General features: G+C 37.4%; 2 protein-coding genes across 9 annotated transcripts in view; both read left to right on the plus strand.

Annotated features, from left to right (window-relative positions):
- The window catches only part of cemip (cell migration inducing hyaluronidase 1), a 1140081-nt gene that overhangs the window by 535661 nt on the left and 588242 nt on the right, over positions 1-16178 (plus strand). The window lies entirely within an intron of this gene.
- il16 (interleukin 16) overlaps positions 1-16178 on the plus strand; it is a 114990-nt gene that overhangs the window by 68649 nt on the left and 30163 nt on the right. For 3 of the 8 annotated variants that reach the window (XR_012383144.1, XM_021477711.3, XM_021477712.3), the window contains 5 exons: positions 3425-3524; positions 6637-7109; positions 11126-11182; positions 11448-11544; positions 13160-14489. Coding sequence is in view for 3 of the 8 variants with exons in the window: in XM_021477711.3 (XP_021333386.2) it covers positions 3425-3524; positions 6637-7109; positions 11126-11182; positions 11448-11544; positions 13160-14489 (2057 nt within the window). In the remaining 5 variants the exon portion in view is untranslated. Of the gene's footprint in view, positions 1-3424; positions 3525-6636; positions 7110-11125; positions 11183-11397; positions 11545-13159; positions 14490-16178 lie in introns of all 8 variants that reach the window. The other 5 variants (XR_012383143.1, XR_012383145.1, XM_003198898.7 and 2 more) reach the window with 2 other exon arrangements.

The following is a 16178-nucleotide window of genomic DNA, read 5'->3' on the forward strand; positions in this document are numbered from 1 at the left end:
TTTCAATATCTATTTCTTATTTCATTTTCTATTATTTTTATTAGAAAGATTTTTCTATTATTTTTTTTTATTATTATTGATTTTGATTGGGCTATATAAGCTATATATAATTTCAATTTTTTTATTTATAGGCCTAGCCCATGGCAGGCTACGCGGAATATTTTATATAAGTGGGTTTAAATAAAAATAAAAAAGGATCAGAAGAAATTATCGAGGAAATTACTGATAAGTTAGATAAAAATGAGAAGGTTGGAATTTTTATAGATTTAAAGAAGGCATGTAATGTAAATCATAATATATTGGTTAATAAATTAGAAAGGTATGGTATTAGAGGAGTAGCCTTGGCTCAAAGCATTTATTAAAAAAATAGGCAACAGTTTGTGGAAATTGGCAACCATAAATCGTCAAATCTAAATGTAAAGTGTGGCATATACCACAAGGATCAGTTTTAGGTCTAATATCCTTCTGAGACACCAAAAAAAAAATTATATCCTATATCCTTTAGGTTAAAAAAAAAAGTTTTTACATTTCGTTTATATTTTTAATTTTACAGCATGTCTACTGTAGTGGACCACAGGACCAGTTTAGTTTGAATTGACCGCCACTCAGACAACAAAACTGTACAGGATATGGCTGTAAAGGGTTATTAATCCAATATTAATGTAACAAAAAAAAAAAAGCCATTCTTTTCTTTTGTATTGAAATTCCTGAAAAAGTTTAGTCTGAAAGAGAGCCGAACTCAAAAAAAAAAAAAAAAAGTGATGTTAATCCAAAACAAATTTAACATAAAAGTGATTTAAAACTGATTGTCATTCTCTAATTGTCTCTAATTTTCTAATTGTCTGATTTGTCAGACTCTAAATCAGAGTCTCCCTCAACTATCTTATAAAGAATCTTCTCTGCTTCAGTTCTGCCTCCTAAAACATGCAGTCATTAATTACATCAAGATGGTCCTGGTGTCCACTATAGTGGACATTTAAAAAAGGATGACATTTTGAAAAACAAACAAGTTAACAGCTAAATGTATTGTTCCTGACACTTCAGTAAACGAATATATATGTAATAATAATAGTAAAAAAACATTTGCCAGTTGTTGACCATGGCTCAGTTATACAATAGACAAGTTTTGAGTAAAGCTTAGAGTATTCTGTCAGATGATTCCCATCCTATGCACCACGAGTTTTATCTTCTCGCTTCTGGTATTCGATACAGAACACCTATTAGCAAAACAAATCGGTTTAAACTTTCATTCACTCCCTCAGCTGTAAAGTTTTTAAATTTAGGGTAGAATTTGTATTGTATGATGTACTTTTGTGTGTCATGTGTGACATGCTTGTATGCTGCAACCAAATTGCCTTCGGGAAATGAATAAAGACTGACTGACTGACTGACTGACTGACTGACTTAAAAAGCTAAATTTTACATGCCTCTCTCATTCCCATAAAATGTGCTTTTAGTATGTCGGCCATTTTGGATGCAGTCTAAGAAGTGGTTCCGAGCATGCCAGCCAATCAAATGACATATCAATAGAAAGCCCAGGATGTCCTCTGAACAGTACAACAGGACTTGACAGAGAAGCTCCAAAAATTCAAAGAAAATTCAAGAAAACGCAATGTCCACTACAGATGACACAAGTCAATGGGCAGGGTCTCAGGAGGATATTGTTTATAATTTACATTAATGATATGTGTAAGATATCAGAGTTGTTTAAGTTTATTTTATTTGCAGATGATACGAGTATATTTTGTTCTTGGGAAAGGTGATTAAAACAGAAATTTTGTTGAAAAAGTTGATTAAAACAGAAATTTTGTTGAATAAAACAAAGGTTAGGTTATTTGGGGAATTAAAAAGTAGTCATAATGTAGATTTACATATTGATAATGAAGTTATAGAAGGAGTATGTGCAATTTATATTCTTGGTGTTGTATTGGATCTTAAAATTAGTTGGAAACCGCAAATAAATAATGTGATATCAAATAAAAATTAGTCAAAACTGCAGCAATAGTGTATAAAGCAAGATTTATCCTGGACAATAAATCAATGTATATATTATATTACACTCTTATGTTGCCATATACGAGTTATTGTGTTTAAATTTGGGCGAATACATATAAAGCTAATTTACAATCCGTATGTACAATGCAGAAAAAAGTAGAACATGTGTTTATTTTTTAAATTGAAGATACTCAAGTTCAATGATTTGGTTAAATTTTAAACAGCACGATTTAAAGCTAGGTGTAAATTACTTCAGAAATGGATACAAAAGTTTTTTGAAGAAAATCGAACTAAAATTTTTGGAGGTTTAAAACAAGGACAACTTTAAAAAATGGCTGTCTGTGGTGTAAAACTATGAAACAGTTTACATAAGACTCTCAAACAATGTCAGAATAATAATCAATTAAAAAAGCAGTGTAAGTATATATTATTAAAGGAATATAGTGATGAAGGTGATTGAAAAACGATTAAGTGAAAAAGGTATGATGACATTTTTATTAATGGCTATTTGCAGTACTATGTATTTGGGGGGGCGGGGTCTATGTTACAAAATGTAAAGGTACAAATGGAATCAAACATATAATATTTCAAAGATGTCAAAAAGATCAAATATGTCTCATGTAAAAAGAAGAGATGAGAAAAAGAAGTAATAAGTTTAAGTAATAGACGAATGTTGTATGTGGTAATGGGGTGGAAAAATAATAAGCTTGTGCTTCATCCCACTCCATTTTCGACCGTGTTGAAATGTATTTTGTTGTTAATGATATTTTATGTATGATATTTTTGTTCGAAAATTAATAAATCAAATCAAAATCAAAGTCGGTGGCTCTGTAGCATCTCCAGGTAGCCAACTCATTTAAGAGCCGAACCTAAAGAAGTTTACCTGCAAAAAGCCTATACAATACGGTCAGCCGCAAATTATACCTATTTCTCATGCGTTTTCTCACACAACAAGACTTGAGACATTATAAAATGCTGGATTAATAAACACATTTTCAAAGGAACTAATTAAACACATACATTTAATTCATAATAAATAATGTCTTGCAAGTTTAGACTTATAGATGAGCTGTCTGTCTGTACGTTGCACTAATAGTGAACTTGACATTTCAGCTTGATCTCACGAGGAAACGTAAGTATTTTATGTTTTGTCAGTTTAGTGGCTAATTTGTACGAATTCGTAGTTCAGTTCAGTCGTACAAAAATGTACGATTTTAAAAAGGAGGCGTGGCACCCAACCCCACCCCTAACCCTAAAAGTCATTGGGTGATGAGCAAATCGTACTAAACTGTATGAAATGTACAGATTTATACGAATTAGCCACTAAATTCGAAAGTTACGAATTGCTGTGAGATTGTGTTGGACATTTGCTCTTCGTAAGAAGATTATTTTAAAGTGTGTGTGTGTGTGTGTGTGTGTGTGTGTGTAGGTCTCTGAGCAGCAGCTGAACGAGGCCATCTCTCAGGCGGTGGAGAACAGCAGATTGAGGAAAGACAGGAGTCAGTGGAGTATGGATGGATGTAACAGCAGTGAGTACCCACTTTGTGTGTTTTTCTCTCAAATCATTGTTGGGTAGTCATTTCTAAGACCGGATTCACATATCTAAGATATCTGAAGCGTGTGCGGCTAAGTCTACACTGATCTGGATAAATATGAAAACAGCATTTTCATCTAAAAACGATCCATGTCCACATTATCGTTTTCAATTCTTCCGTCATCCACACTAAAAAGACTGAAAACACTTTTGTTTAGTGCTGCACATGCGCTATATCTGCCTGCCATTTATTTACTTTCTGTCTCTATGAAACATCGCAGCAAAATGCCGCTCCTGCCGCTGAACAAGAGCTCTCAGTAAACATCCCGTATCCTTTGAAGAGAGGCAATCTGGAGCATCTAAAAACTGGCATTATCTTTAATAAAGCTGTCAAAATGAGCAGCAAACAAAACATCTGCTTCACAATATCGTAGACTAAAATGCATCATCGTTTTCGAAAGCCTCCGTTTTCATAGTCGACACTGCAACACGAAAACGCCATTTTCAAATGTATTCACTTTGGTCAGTGTTTTCAAAAAGAAAACGCCATGAAAACACCATGTTGGTGTGGACAGAAGGTTGAAACAAAGATAAAAATATGTGTTTTAACGTATATTAAACGTATTAGTGTGGACATGGCCTGAGTGATTCTGAAATTTGAGCTATTTTGGAGTTTACTCACTGAGATTTTTAATGGCTTGATAATAATATGATGAGCACAACAAGGGCGAAGCAGTGGCGCAGGAGGTAGTGCTGTCGCCTCACAGCAAGAAGGTTGCTGGGTCGCTGGTTCGAACTTCGGCTCATTTGGTGTTTCTGTGTGGAGTTTGCATGTTCTCCCTGTGTTCGTGTGGGTTTCCTCCGTGTGCTCCAGTTTCCCCCACAGTCCAAAGACATGCGATACAGGTGAATTGGGTAGGCTAAATTGTCTGTAGTGTATGAGTGTGTGTGTGTGAGAATGTGTGTATGGATGTTTCCCAGAGATGTATTGCGGCTGGAAGGGCATCCGCTGCGTAAAAAGTTTGCTGGAAAAGTTGGCGGTTCATTCCGCTGTGGCAACCCTGAATTAATAAATGGACTAAGCTGACAAGAAAATTAATGAATGAATGAGCACAACGACAGACAACTGGTAATGAATTTTAAAGATGGGTATGTGCGATTTGGTCAGATTTAAAAATGTTATTTCTGTGGTCCGCTCACGAAGATTTGGACACCATTAAAAAAGGGAGTGAAAAAACAACAACTAATAGAATCAGTAAAAACTTGTTAGCCATGACAATTTTTATAGTAAATACATTATGATCAATACACAATATAAATTTATGAATAATATTAGTATATTCAATATATTAATATAATACTATTACTGCTAATAATAATAAACTTCATAATATTATGAATAATGATGGTAATCATCATCCTCATAATCAAGTAATATTTTAAATTAGACTTTTGTAATATATGTTAAACATAAATAGCAAAAGAATCACTTAATCTATAACAAAATGCTAAAATAATGTTATATTATTTTCCAGCAATTTACAAGACAAATATTTTTTAAATATGTACAACGTTTTATACAACGTTATATTCATATAAATAGGTATAATTCAGAACTCTGAAAACATTTCATAATAAATAATAATGAATAATAATTTCATAATGAATAAATAAAAAATAATTGAAAATAAATAACATTTAAATATATATATATATATATATATATATATATATATATATATATATATATATATATATATATATATATATATATATATAGTTGAAGTCAGAATTATTAGCCCCCCTGTTTTTCCCCAATTTCTGTTTTCTAAACATAATAGTTTTAATAACTCATCACTAATAACTGATTTATTTTATCTTTGCCATGATGACAGTAAATAATATTTTTCCAGATATTTTTTAAGACAATTCTGTACAGCTTAAAGTGACATTTAAAGGCTTAATTAGGTTAATCAGGTTTACTTGACAGGTTAGAGTAATTAGGCCAGTTATTGTATAACGATGGTTTGTTCTGTAGACTATCGAAAAAAAAATAGCTTAAAGGGGCTAATATTTTTGTCCTTAAATGGTGTTAAAAAAACAGTTTTTATTCTTGCCGAAATAAAACAAATAAGACTTTCTCCAGAAGAAAATATTTTTTATCATACCTACAGTGAAAATGTCCTTGCTCTGTTAAACATTATTTGGGAAATATTTAAAAAATAAAAAAAATAATAAAAAGGAGGCGAATAATTCTGATTTCAACTGTATATATATATATATAGGAAATATATTGGAGGAAAGTCCCTACCCCAGGTGGAGGAGTTCAGGTATCTTGGTTTTTTTTTTTCATGAGTGAGAGAAGAATAGAGCTTGAGACAGGCGGATTGGTGCAGCAGTAATGCGGTCAATGTACCTGTCTGTTGTGGTAAAGAAAGCAAAGCTCTTGATTTACCGCCCGAACTACGTTCCTACTCTCACCTATGGTCATGACTGAAAGGACAAGATCTCAGATACAAGTGGCCGAAATGAGTTTCCTTTGCAGGGTGGCAGGGCGCACCCTTATAATTAGGGTGAGGAGCTCTGTCACCTATGAGTAGAGCCGCTGCTCCTCCACATCGAGAGAAGTCAGCTGAGGTGGCTTGGGCATCTGTTTCGGATGCCTCCTGGACGCCTACCTAGAGAGGTGTTCCTGGCATGTCCCACCACGAGAAGGCCTTGGGGGGAACCCAGAACACGCTGGAGGGACTATGTCTCTCAGCTAGCCTTGAAATACCTCGGGAGAGGAAAGTCTGTGGTTCTCAACTAAGACTGCTGCCCCCGCGACCCGGCCCCTGAAAAAGCGGATGAAAATGAATGAATGAATATAAATACATATAGATATTTTACATATCTGACCTCTTCCAAAACCACCAATAATCAAGAATGTATGATTATAAGCTGCCATGGCTTTGCAATCAATAAATGTGATTATAATGAAAGTCAATGGAGCAAAAACAGCCACCAACATATTGAAAGGCTAGTCAATTTGAACAGTACTAACACATCCATGCTGACTACTGTGAAAAAAAGCTCATGCATGAAGTGACTGAAGTGTCTGATCTTAGGTCTGAGGAGACCCGAGTCCTGTTGCCACAGCAGGCAGAAGTGCATGCGCTGCGTGGACCGGAGCACCAGTCAGCTGACCTGCAGACGCACACAGAAACCCATGATCCGCTCCTGCAGCGAAGGCGCTTACAGCCAACGCTGCTGCATCCCAAACAGCACCACCGCTCAATCCTTCCTACACACGGACCACGTCTCTCTAACAACCAACAGTGAGACCTCACTCAACAACACACTGTCTCAATCCTCCTTCACCGATGACGACTATAACATTCCCTACAAATGTCCAGTGAACTTCAATGGAAAGCAAACATTTGATGTGAACGCAAGTTCAGGACTAGTAAACCAGCCCCGAAAATACTACAGACAGCAACAGGAAGTCAGCAGTCAGGAAGCACTGAATGTTTCGAGCGGCTCTAGTCGAGATTCACCAGTTAAGGAGGAAGATTTGATGCTCTCACAAAGCAATTGCCAGGTATGGCCATATTTACTCTATGAAATGATCAATTATGAAGTTTATGTCTTTGTTGTTGTTGCTGTTTTGATACATTTAAGGTTTCTGCTGATTTAAAGTCAAATTAGAGACTCTTAATGACATTTTAAGACCATTATTGATGAAATTTCAGACTTGCACAAAGCTAAACGCTAAGGTTTTTTTCTGATGGCCCAGTCAGGAAAAGAGTTTTACTTGGCCCATTAACAAAATTTATTTGTATAAAACGATGGAATAAGATGTTCATTTCTATGTTGTTGCTGATTTTGTAATCACAATCAGATTTTCTGTAAATTTAAAGACCTTTAAAGACATTTTTATGACCAACTTTTAGCCTAATACAGAGCTAATAGTCCTGTTGGGACAAGATTTTTACTTGCCCCATTAAAAAAAATCTAAATAATTATTTCGGTCACACTTTATTTTGATGTCTGTTTGTTGAATATAAGTAACGTTGCATCTACATGTCAACTAATTCTCGTTAGATTATAAGTAGACTGTTAGGTTGGAGTTAGGGTTAATGAAAGTACTTGCAAAGTCTCTTATAGTCAGTTAAATTTCTATTGAAGGAGCAGTATCAATATATTAACCAGACAGTCTACTGATGCTCAAATGGACATTCGAAATAAAGTGTTACCATTATTTCTCCGCCACATATTTTAAATAATGTGTCAAAACAAGCCAAGCCTAGTTTAAAGAACTGTAACAAATGTAATAAACTAAATGTACAACAGGTTGTCTAGGTTAGTGTACTCACCAATGTCTAGACGATTGTCGATCCCAGTTGTAAGAGCAAAAAAAAATAATAACTTGACTTCTAAGTTGATCATTTGGAAATGGTGCAGAAGGTTGATTTTTCCAATGAATCATCTGTTGAACTGCATCTTCATCACAAATACAGACGACATACTGGAACCCAAGATTCTCACAGAAATCAGTCAAGTTTGGTGAAGGAAAAATTATGGTTTGGGGTTACATTTAGTATGTGCGAGATCTGCAGAGCAGATGGAAACATCAACAGCCTGAGGTATCAAGACATTTGTGCTGCCCATTACATTACAAACCACAGGAGAATCTTCAGCAGGATAGCGCTCCTTATTCTTCAGCCTCCACATTAAAGTTCCTGAAAGCAAAGAAGGTCAAGGTGCTACAATATTGGCCAGCCCAGTCACCAGACATGAACATTATTGAGCATGTCTAGGGTAAGATGAAGGAGGAGGGATTGAAGATGAATTCAAAGAGTCTTGAACTCTGGGAGTCCTGCAAGAAAGCTTTCTTTGCCATTCCTGATCACTTTATTAATAAGTGATTGTGTCATTGCAGAGATGTATGGATGCAGTCCTCCAAGCTCATGATGAAGTCAGTCACAATTCATTCTGTTTCCACTGCAGCATGACTTTATATTCTATACTGGACATTATTTCTGTTCAGTAACAAGACTTTTGTCTAAGCAAAATCAGAGCTTACTGTCCTAATTAAATCATTAAAAATCAAGGCACGATTATATTGTATTTTGGTGAAATAAGCGTAATCTAGAGGCCTTTGTCTTTCATATAAGCCACTTCTGATACCACATGATCAAGTAGAAATCAAGTTATTATTTGTTGTTCCTAAAACTTGGATAGGCAACAAGAATTTTGTCAGGCAGTGTACTGTCATCATGGCAAAGTTAAATTAATCAGTTATTGGAAATGTGTTAATAAAACTATGATGTTTAGAAATGTGTTGAGAAAGACTTCTTTGCATTACACAGAAATTGTGAAAAATATATAGGAGGGCTAATAATTCAGGAGGGCTAATAATTCTGACTAAATAAACACACTTTTTTCATATAGTATCATCATATCAGCAAGGTTTTGTGCTATACATAGGAATGAAATTCTACAAATTTTATTGTATAACATACTGCTGCTGTTTTTGCTCTGTTAAAGAGATTCACAAGTAGGCAGTGTTCACTCGGAAATGTTTACATTGGCCATAAATGGTAGTTGCGTAAGTCGAGATGCGATTGGCTTTTGTGCAACCCCTTTACTGCGTTCTTCACAAGTTTTGCAGCATCTTGCACCATCAGTGTGCACATGAGCTGCTGTAATGTCAGAGGAAGGGATGACGGCCATTTATTTCTTGCTTTTTAAATTTTTTTCAGTGGACTTTTGTTTTATTGCTTCTGATTAGATGGGGAATACAAATAATATTATTAACAAAGCATTTTATTTAATGTAAGAATGTGTAAAGATCATATAATCTTTTAGAAACATTATTATTTCATGCAAACTGTGTTTTAAGTTAAGCAATTTCCTGAGCAACGTCTCTTTGTGATCTGTGAAAAACAGAAATGTGTCAAATATACGTTTCGCTATCAGTTATTGCAACCGTGTAGCTTTATATATTTCTAAATGGGAATTGTATAGAGCTAATGAGTCAGACTCCACTGAATATATGTCACACCATGGGGTCATTGACATATATTTATGAAATACTATGCATAGTGTATCCAAACGCACAAAAATATCCTTTGTACAAATATCTGTTTCTTTATGATAATGTATAGCATCTAACCTACAGTAAATAGATCTATTTTATACAGGCCTGTAGCCAGGGGAGGTTCAGGTGGTTTGAAAGACCCACCCCTTATTAACAAAGGTCCAAAATTGGTCCCATACATGAGCTCATTTGTCCTATTTTGATTGCTATGTTATTATAATTAGTGAAATCTAAAATAGGCTTTAAGACCAAGTGGAAACCTGTGTTGGCTGTCGCTTCGGGGTGACTTCAGCTTTGGCATCTCAATATGATAATGAAGCTCACAAGCCACGCCACCAAATTGATTCCATAGACATCTATAAAAAAAGGCCTAGATGCATATCTTTACATAGCAGTGTCATAGCAACCAACCACACTCAACTTCACTCTGTAACCACATCCATAGCAACAAAACAGAGTACCCTAGTAACCATTCATCAACAGCTATATCTCTGTATTAGAACATCGTAGAGACTAGGGGATTGGCTCGTTTGACTCATGCTAGCAAACCGAACTTCCCATATGCTACACATGCTAGCAGTGACTAGCTACATGCTAATATTGACTAGCTAAGTGCTGTAACCTGCTAGAAATGCTAATAAAGTATAAGCAATTGATCAAGCATGAATCTAAGGCTTGCCTAGTAACAACCCAGGGTACCCTAGCAACTGCCTAGCAACCATCTAAATTACCCAAGCAACCTTCTAGCAACCACCTAGCAATGGACTAGTAATGCTTTAGTTACTGCCTAGCGGCCACTCAGGACATCACAGCAACAGCTTAACAATGCCTTAGCAACCACTCAGAATACCCTAGCAACCACCTAGCAGCACCTTAGCAACCACCTAGCAACCACTTAGGACACCCTGGCAACCGCCTAGCAACAGGCAACCACCTAGCAACCACTCAGAACACCCTAGCAACCACCTGGCAACACCTTAGCAACCACTCAGAAACACCCTGGCAACCACCTAGCAACACCTTAGCAACCACTCAGCAAAACCTTAGCAACCACCTGGCAGCCACTAAGGACACCCTAGCAACTGCCTAGCAACGCCTTAGCAACCACTCAGAATACCCTAGCAACCACCTCGCAACCCCTTAGAACACCCTAGCAAACAATAAAAATGCATTGTACCCCATCGAATTGCCACGCAAACCCCACTCACATTTTCTTTAGGAAATGTATAATTCTAGTTTTATTTATTATTCTTTAGCAAATATTTTTGGTACATCAAAATGTGTAGTTTTGATGACCATCTGACAATCTAATCCAGCTAAAAATGGTGCTTAAAATGTCATAATTAAATAGAAAATAGGTAAAATAATGACAAAAATGTCCACTTTTTAAGATAAAAAGCCCCCCTTTTCACCAGGCTGGCTACAGGCCTGTTAAAGTATCATAATATAAAATAAGTCAAACTTGTTTTGTCTCACACAGCTTTGTTTTTTATTGTCTCTCCACATGCATCTAGTTTTTCTGCAGTCTTTACAGGGCTTTGAGAAAGATCTCAAGGCTTCTGTTTAAGAATGTACGTAGTAACTCTTTCTGGGTGTGTTTATGTCATGTATTCTTTTCATATTGCTATGTGTGCACTTCATACTGAAGGTTTATTTGCAGAGTAGTGCATCTTTTTTGTGATATGTGTGATTCAGAGTGTTTGGCATGGGGCATGGCTCTTGTGTATGTTTGCAACAGTGATGCATGATGAAACGATAATTTTCTACACCTTTTTCTTGTTTCTAGTTCTTTGTAAGTCTCAAACTCAAGTCAACGATTTCCTGTTTTTGTGACAGGAAGTGGTTGAACACGCAGAACTCGGAACTAAAGCATCTGCCTGCATCTCTGAGCCTAAAAGTGACTCAACACACAGAGGGGACAGACTGCATAAAGGTAGGTTATCCAGAAATACACCTACTGCTGGGTATAAATGCAAATGATGAAATGAGAAATGCGTGTCATGTAGATTGCATAATTTATATTTAGATGTTTACTGTGTATTATTCTGAAAAAGTTCAAGAAACATATAGGTTGAGGGTTCTCATTTCCTGATTCAGCTGAAAAGAAAGTGCAGTATGCTGACAGTAAGAATTAAAATAGATAGATCATCCGAAAATGGAAATTTAATCATCCGTCAATTGTTTAAAACCAATGTGAGTTTCATTCTTTTGTTGCACACAAAAGAAGATGTTTGAAAAAGGTGAGTAGCTGGTACCCATTGACTTTCATGGTAATTTCTTTTTCTACTATGGAAGTCGACAGTCCCCAGTAACCACACTAAAACCAAACAGTCAACTTTACCAAATGAAATGAGTGTAGTTAACTCAAAACTTACTGAAAGTTAACTCTACTCATTTGAAAAGAGTTTTAAACTCAGCTTTGAAGGTAATGAGTTAATTAGATCTGGCCCACACAATCAGCTTTTGCTTGGCCCACATTCCACAGTGAATTACGGTACATGATTGGACCAAGTCTGGCTTCCATACAATGGCAAACATGGACCATATCTGGGCCAAGTCTTAGCCAAGTTAATAACCCATAACTGGGCCAGAATAGTTGCTGTGTCACGACTGCAAGGAATTTGATAAACCCATGAAGCATTTCGCTTTATGGTCACACTTTTTCTCATAGCGACCCGATTGGTATATTTTTTTCTTCACTCAAAAAAAATGTAAATGTATTTTAAAAGTGGGTCGAGACAGGCCAAACTTACGTAGCCCACAAATCAATTTTTAATGTCTGGGCCAGTTACTACATTTGACATCTGGCCCAAGTCTTATGTGCCACTTCTGTAAAACCCGGGCCTTGTTTGGCCCACATGTTGTATGCCAGTGCCGGATGAATGCCTGCTGTGCCAGCTTCATGCCAAATCTTGGCCAGAATTCTTTGTTACCTGGGTCATTACTTCAACTTAACTGGAGTATGTTCACCGTACTCATATAGATTGTTTTTTTTATTTTATTTTAACTCAAATGGTTTGTAGCAATCGGTTTCCTCAAACAGTTTAAGTTGCCTTAACTTATTGGGCTTCACAGTACTCAGTTGGTTCTCTAAATTTATTGGGTTTTACTGTGCTCAAATTGCTTTGTTTACTCAAATGGAGTAAGTTCACAGTACTCATTAGGATTCGTTTTTGAACTTAAATGGTTTGTTGCAATCGGTTTCCTGAAATGGTTTGAGTCACCTTAACTTTTTAGCCTTACCAGTGCAGCGTTGCTTTGAAATATCTTCTTTTGCATTAAACAGAAACAAAAAACCTCAAAGGTTTAAAACCACACAATCGAAAATAAATAATTTCTTTATTATACTGTCTATTTAATAAAAGAAAAGCAGCACTTAGTTTCCTTTTTCAAACTAATTTTGTAATTCTATTGTTTCCGAATGAAACTAGAGCAATTATTGAAGCAAATGTTGTGTGTAAGGCAGCATGTGAGTTAGTTCTCAATTTTCACTTCTCTTTTCAGAATTTCACAAAAGGGAAATGCATGTAAACTCTATTGTGTTACAGATCCGGAGTGTTCATCTCAGGTGTGTGGTTCGAGTAAGCGGGTCGGTCTGAGACGTCAAGCTCATTTGGAGGTCAGTACAGATCAACCACTTGACCCCTGGGTAAAGCTGACGGACAGCCCTGAGAATCAGTCATATTGCTCTAAAACCATGAGTGACCATAATGGAGATAGCGAAGTTAATGGTACAGCCTCTGAAACCACAGAGTCCAAATCTGAGCAAGCTACCAGTGTTAAAAAAGGGCCCCCGGTGGCTCCAAAGTCTGCACGAGCACGTCAAAGTATGAAGAGCATTAGGTCTGGGAAACCGATAACAGAGGCTTTGAGGAATCAACAGGATAACAGGAGCCACGAAACTGGCAGGACCTTTGGGATTAGTTCGAGAGCTGCTTCATCGGGAGGCAATTTGTCAATCAGGCAGAAGATCAGCTCGTTTGAGACTTTCTCAAGTCCTGATGGATCTGAAAGGCCAAGCTGGCGAATGGCTCCAACTGCATCTGTTCCTCCAACAGAGAAGACGACTAAAACCTCATCTGCAGACTACAGCAATGCAGACAGAACCAGAGTTAACACAAGCAACTTGCGCAATAATGATTACTGCCAATCTACACCACCAATTTCAGCAACCACCCTGCCTTCAGAAGAGCACTCAACTTCCCTCATTTTAGAGTCCCATCCTGAGGTAGAAAAACAGTCAACCTCTCATGATTCAGAGACCTGTAAGTCAATCCCTGTTGAGGAACCTACTGTTGACCCTACTGAAGAGATTACAACCGCTGTGGAGACAGAGCAAGAACTTGTTTCTTCTGCAAAGTCTTCTGTAGATACTGAGCATGAACCAGTTTCTTCTGCGGAGACTGAACAAGAACCGGTTTCTTCTACGAAGTCTTCTGTGGAGACTGAACCAGTTACTTCTGCGGAGACTAAGCAAGAACCAGTTTCTTCTGAAAAGGATTTGCCCTCTGTAACCCACGTCCCAAGAAGATCAAGCAGCTCAAAAGAAGCCCCTGGAGAAAAAGCAGAAGAGGCTGGGACTCATGCTGTGAGCTTGAGGACCAGGAGTTTACCCCTCAGTCCCTCTTCAGATGGCCCCATCTCAAGCGGCTTGGAAGGGGAGAGCCTGGGGATCATCTTGTCCTTCAGCAACCAAGTGTCCAGTGCGCTCATGCGATCCATGCAGTCCCTGCCACAGTCCCCTTGTATTCGGTTAGGGAACCCTTGGAGTGCCCCACCAGGATCCCCGCTTCATAACCCAATCGAGGAAGACTCTGCTGCTGAAAACCCCCATGCGTCGACAGCTCTGGAAAACAACGAGAAGGGTTTCTCTGTCAGGTATGCATCTTATCTTAAGTAGATTATCTCTGAAAGTGATGCCCTTGAAGATGAAAGCGTTTGGGTCGTAATTGCGTAGTTTTGGCTGATAGTACAGGATAAGATCACTTACAGGGACTGGAGCCAACAATGTAGGCGTCTTTCATGTTGAGAACTGGCTGTACGTTAAAGCTTTGAATCCTTTGGGAGTCTGTTTTAAATGAAACGAGAGGAAATGCTGCATGCTTGAGTTACTCACAAACAGCAAACCCTTTCATGCTAATGTTTTGTAAATATCTTGTTCTTGTCACTTTACGAAAAAAACAACCCTTTCCCGTCATGCATGTGTGACTTGAAGTCTGTAGAGAAACGTGGTTAGCAAAATGGTTGCAACGTGCAAGTAAGACATAAAATTAACTTGCAAGTTAAAGAACATGGAGGGTGACCAATGCCTGCATATTTAGCTTTAACAGAAATCAAATGCACTCAATCAACTAATCTATTGATGCATCTAAAACCAGATACTTCCTAGTTATATAGATCAGTGTGTTGGGGGGGGGGTGGTTGCCTATTTTCAGTAGCTTGTGGCATACATTGGATCAGATATATTTAATTTCATTTATTACTCAAACTTATTGACGTTTTCAGTGCATTAGGGACAATGATTGGATTTTGTTTTACAGTAATCTCTTATTCTAATGTAAGACATCAAGCTTGTTGTCATTACCACACAACATATGTGCATCAGCTGCATGGGATAGTAAAATGTCCACTAGAAGAGTATTTCAGAACCCTAGCATACGTAGTGAGTCTTCTAGATATTTTCATCTCCAGTTTTTTTTAATACTATGAATTCAGACATACTACTTGGCTCACATACTGTTTTGCACACACTATATAGAAGGGGAAGTATGCAAATTCGGACAAACCTGTTGTCTGTAGGATTGCTGCGCCCTTTTTAGGCAGGTGTGTTTAATTAGATATGGAGCTAAACTCTGAAGCATAGTGGGATAGTGCCTCCAGAACTGGAGTTGCCTACCTCTATCTTAAGTTGACTTTAAAACACAGCAAATACTCTGTCAAATTCTACTCCCGAAGGGCCACATTTTTGCTCTTTTAACTTACAAACTTGCCTACAATTGAGTCTGAAGGCCTTGATAGGCTTAAGACAGGAGTCAACACACTCTGTCCTGGAGGGCCAAAATGTAGCAGAGTTTAGCTTCACCCCTTATCAAACACAACTTAACAAATCTTATCAAGATCTTACTAGATATATACTTGAAACTTCCAGGTAAGTGTGTTGAGGTAAGTGGGAGCTAAACTGCAGGACACCGATCAAGTTTGGTGACCCCTAATTTAGGATATGAGCTGTGGTCTTATAGCAGGGGTGCCCAGACTTAGTCCTGGAGGGTCAGTGTCCTGCAAAGTTTAAAGCTGCGGTCACACTGGGCTTTTTCTCCCATAGACTTCCATTCATGCGCACACAGATGCGTCAAACCGGAAATGCGTCGAGTTTCACAGGTTGCTTTGGTGCAAAGTTCAAGCTTGGTGAACTCTAACCTGCGAAATCGCATCACTCGACTGCGAGAGACCAATCGAGGATCAAAACATGACATCTCTGGACAGTAGGGTTGGGCATCTAAGCTATAATGCCGATCCGATACGCATCTCGATACAAAGAATACGATCCGATATAATAGCGATACATTT

Source organism: Danio rerio, chromosome 7 (genome assembly GCF_049306965.1).
Source record: "Danio rerio strain Tuebingen ecotype United States chromosome 7, GRCz12tu, whole genome shotgun sequence".
Taxonomy (NCBI): Eukaryota; Metazoa; Chordata; class Actinopteri; order Cypriniformes; family Danionidae; genus Danio; species Danio rerio.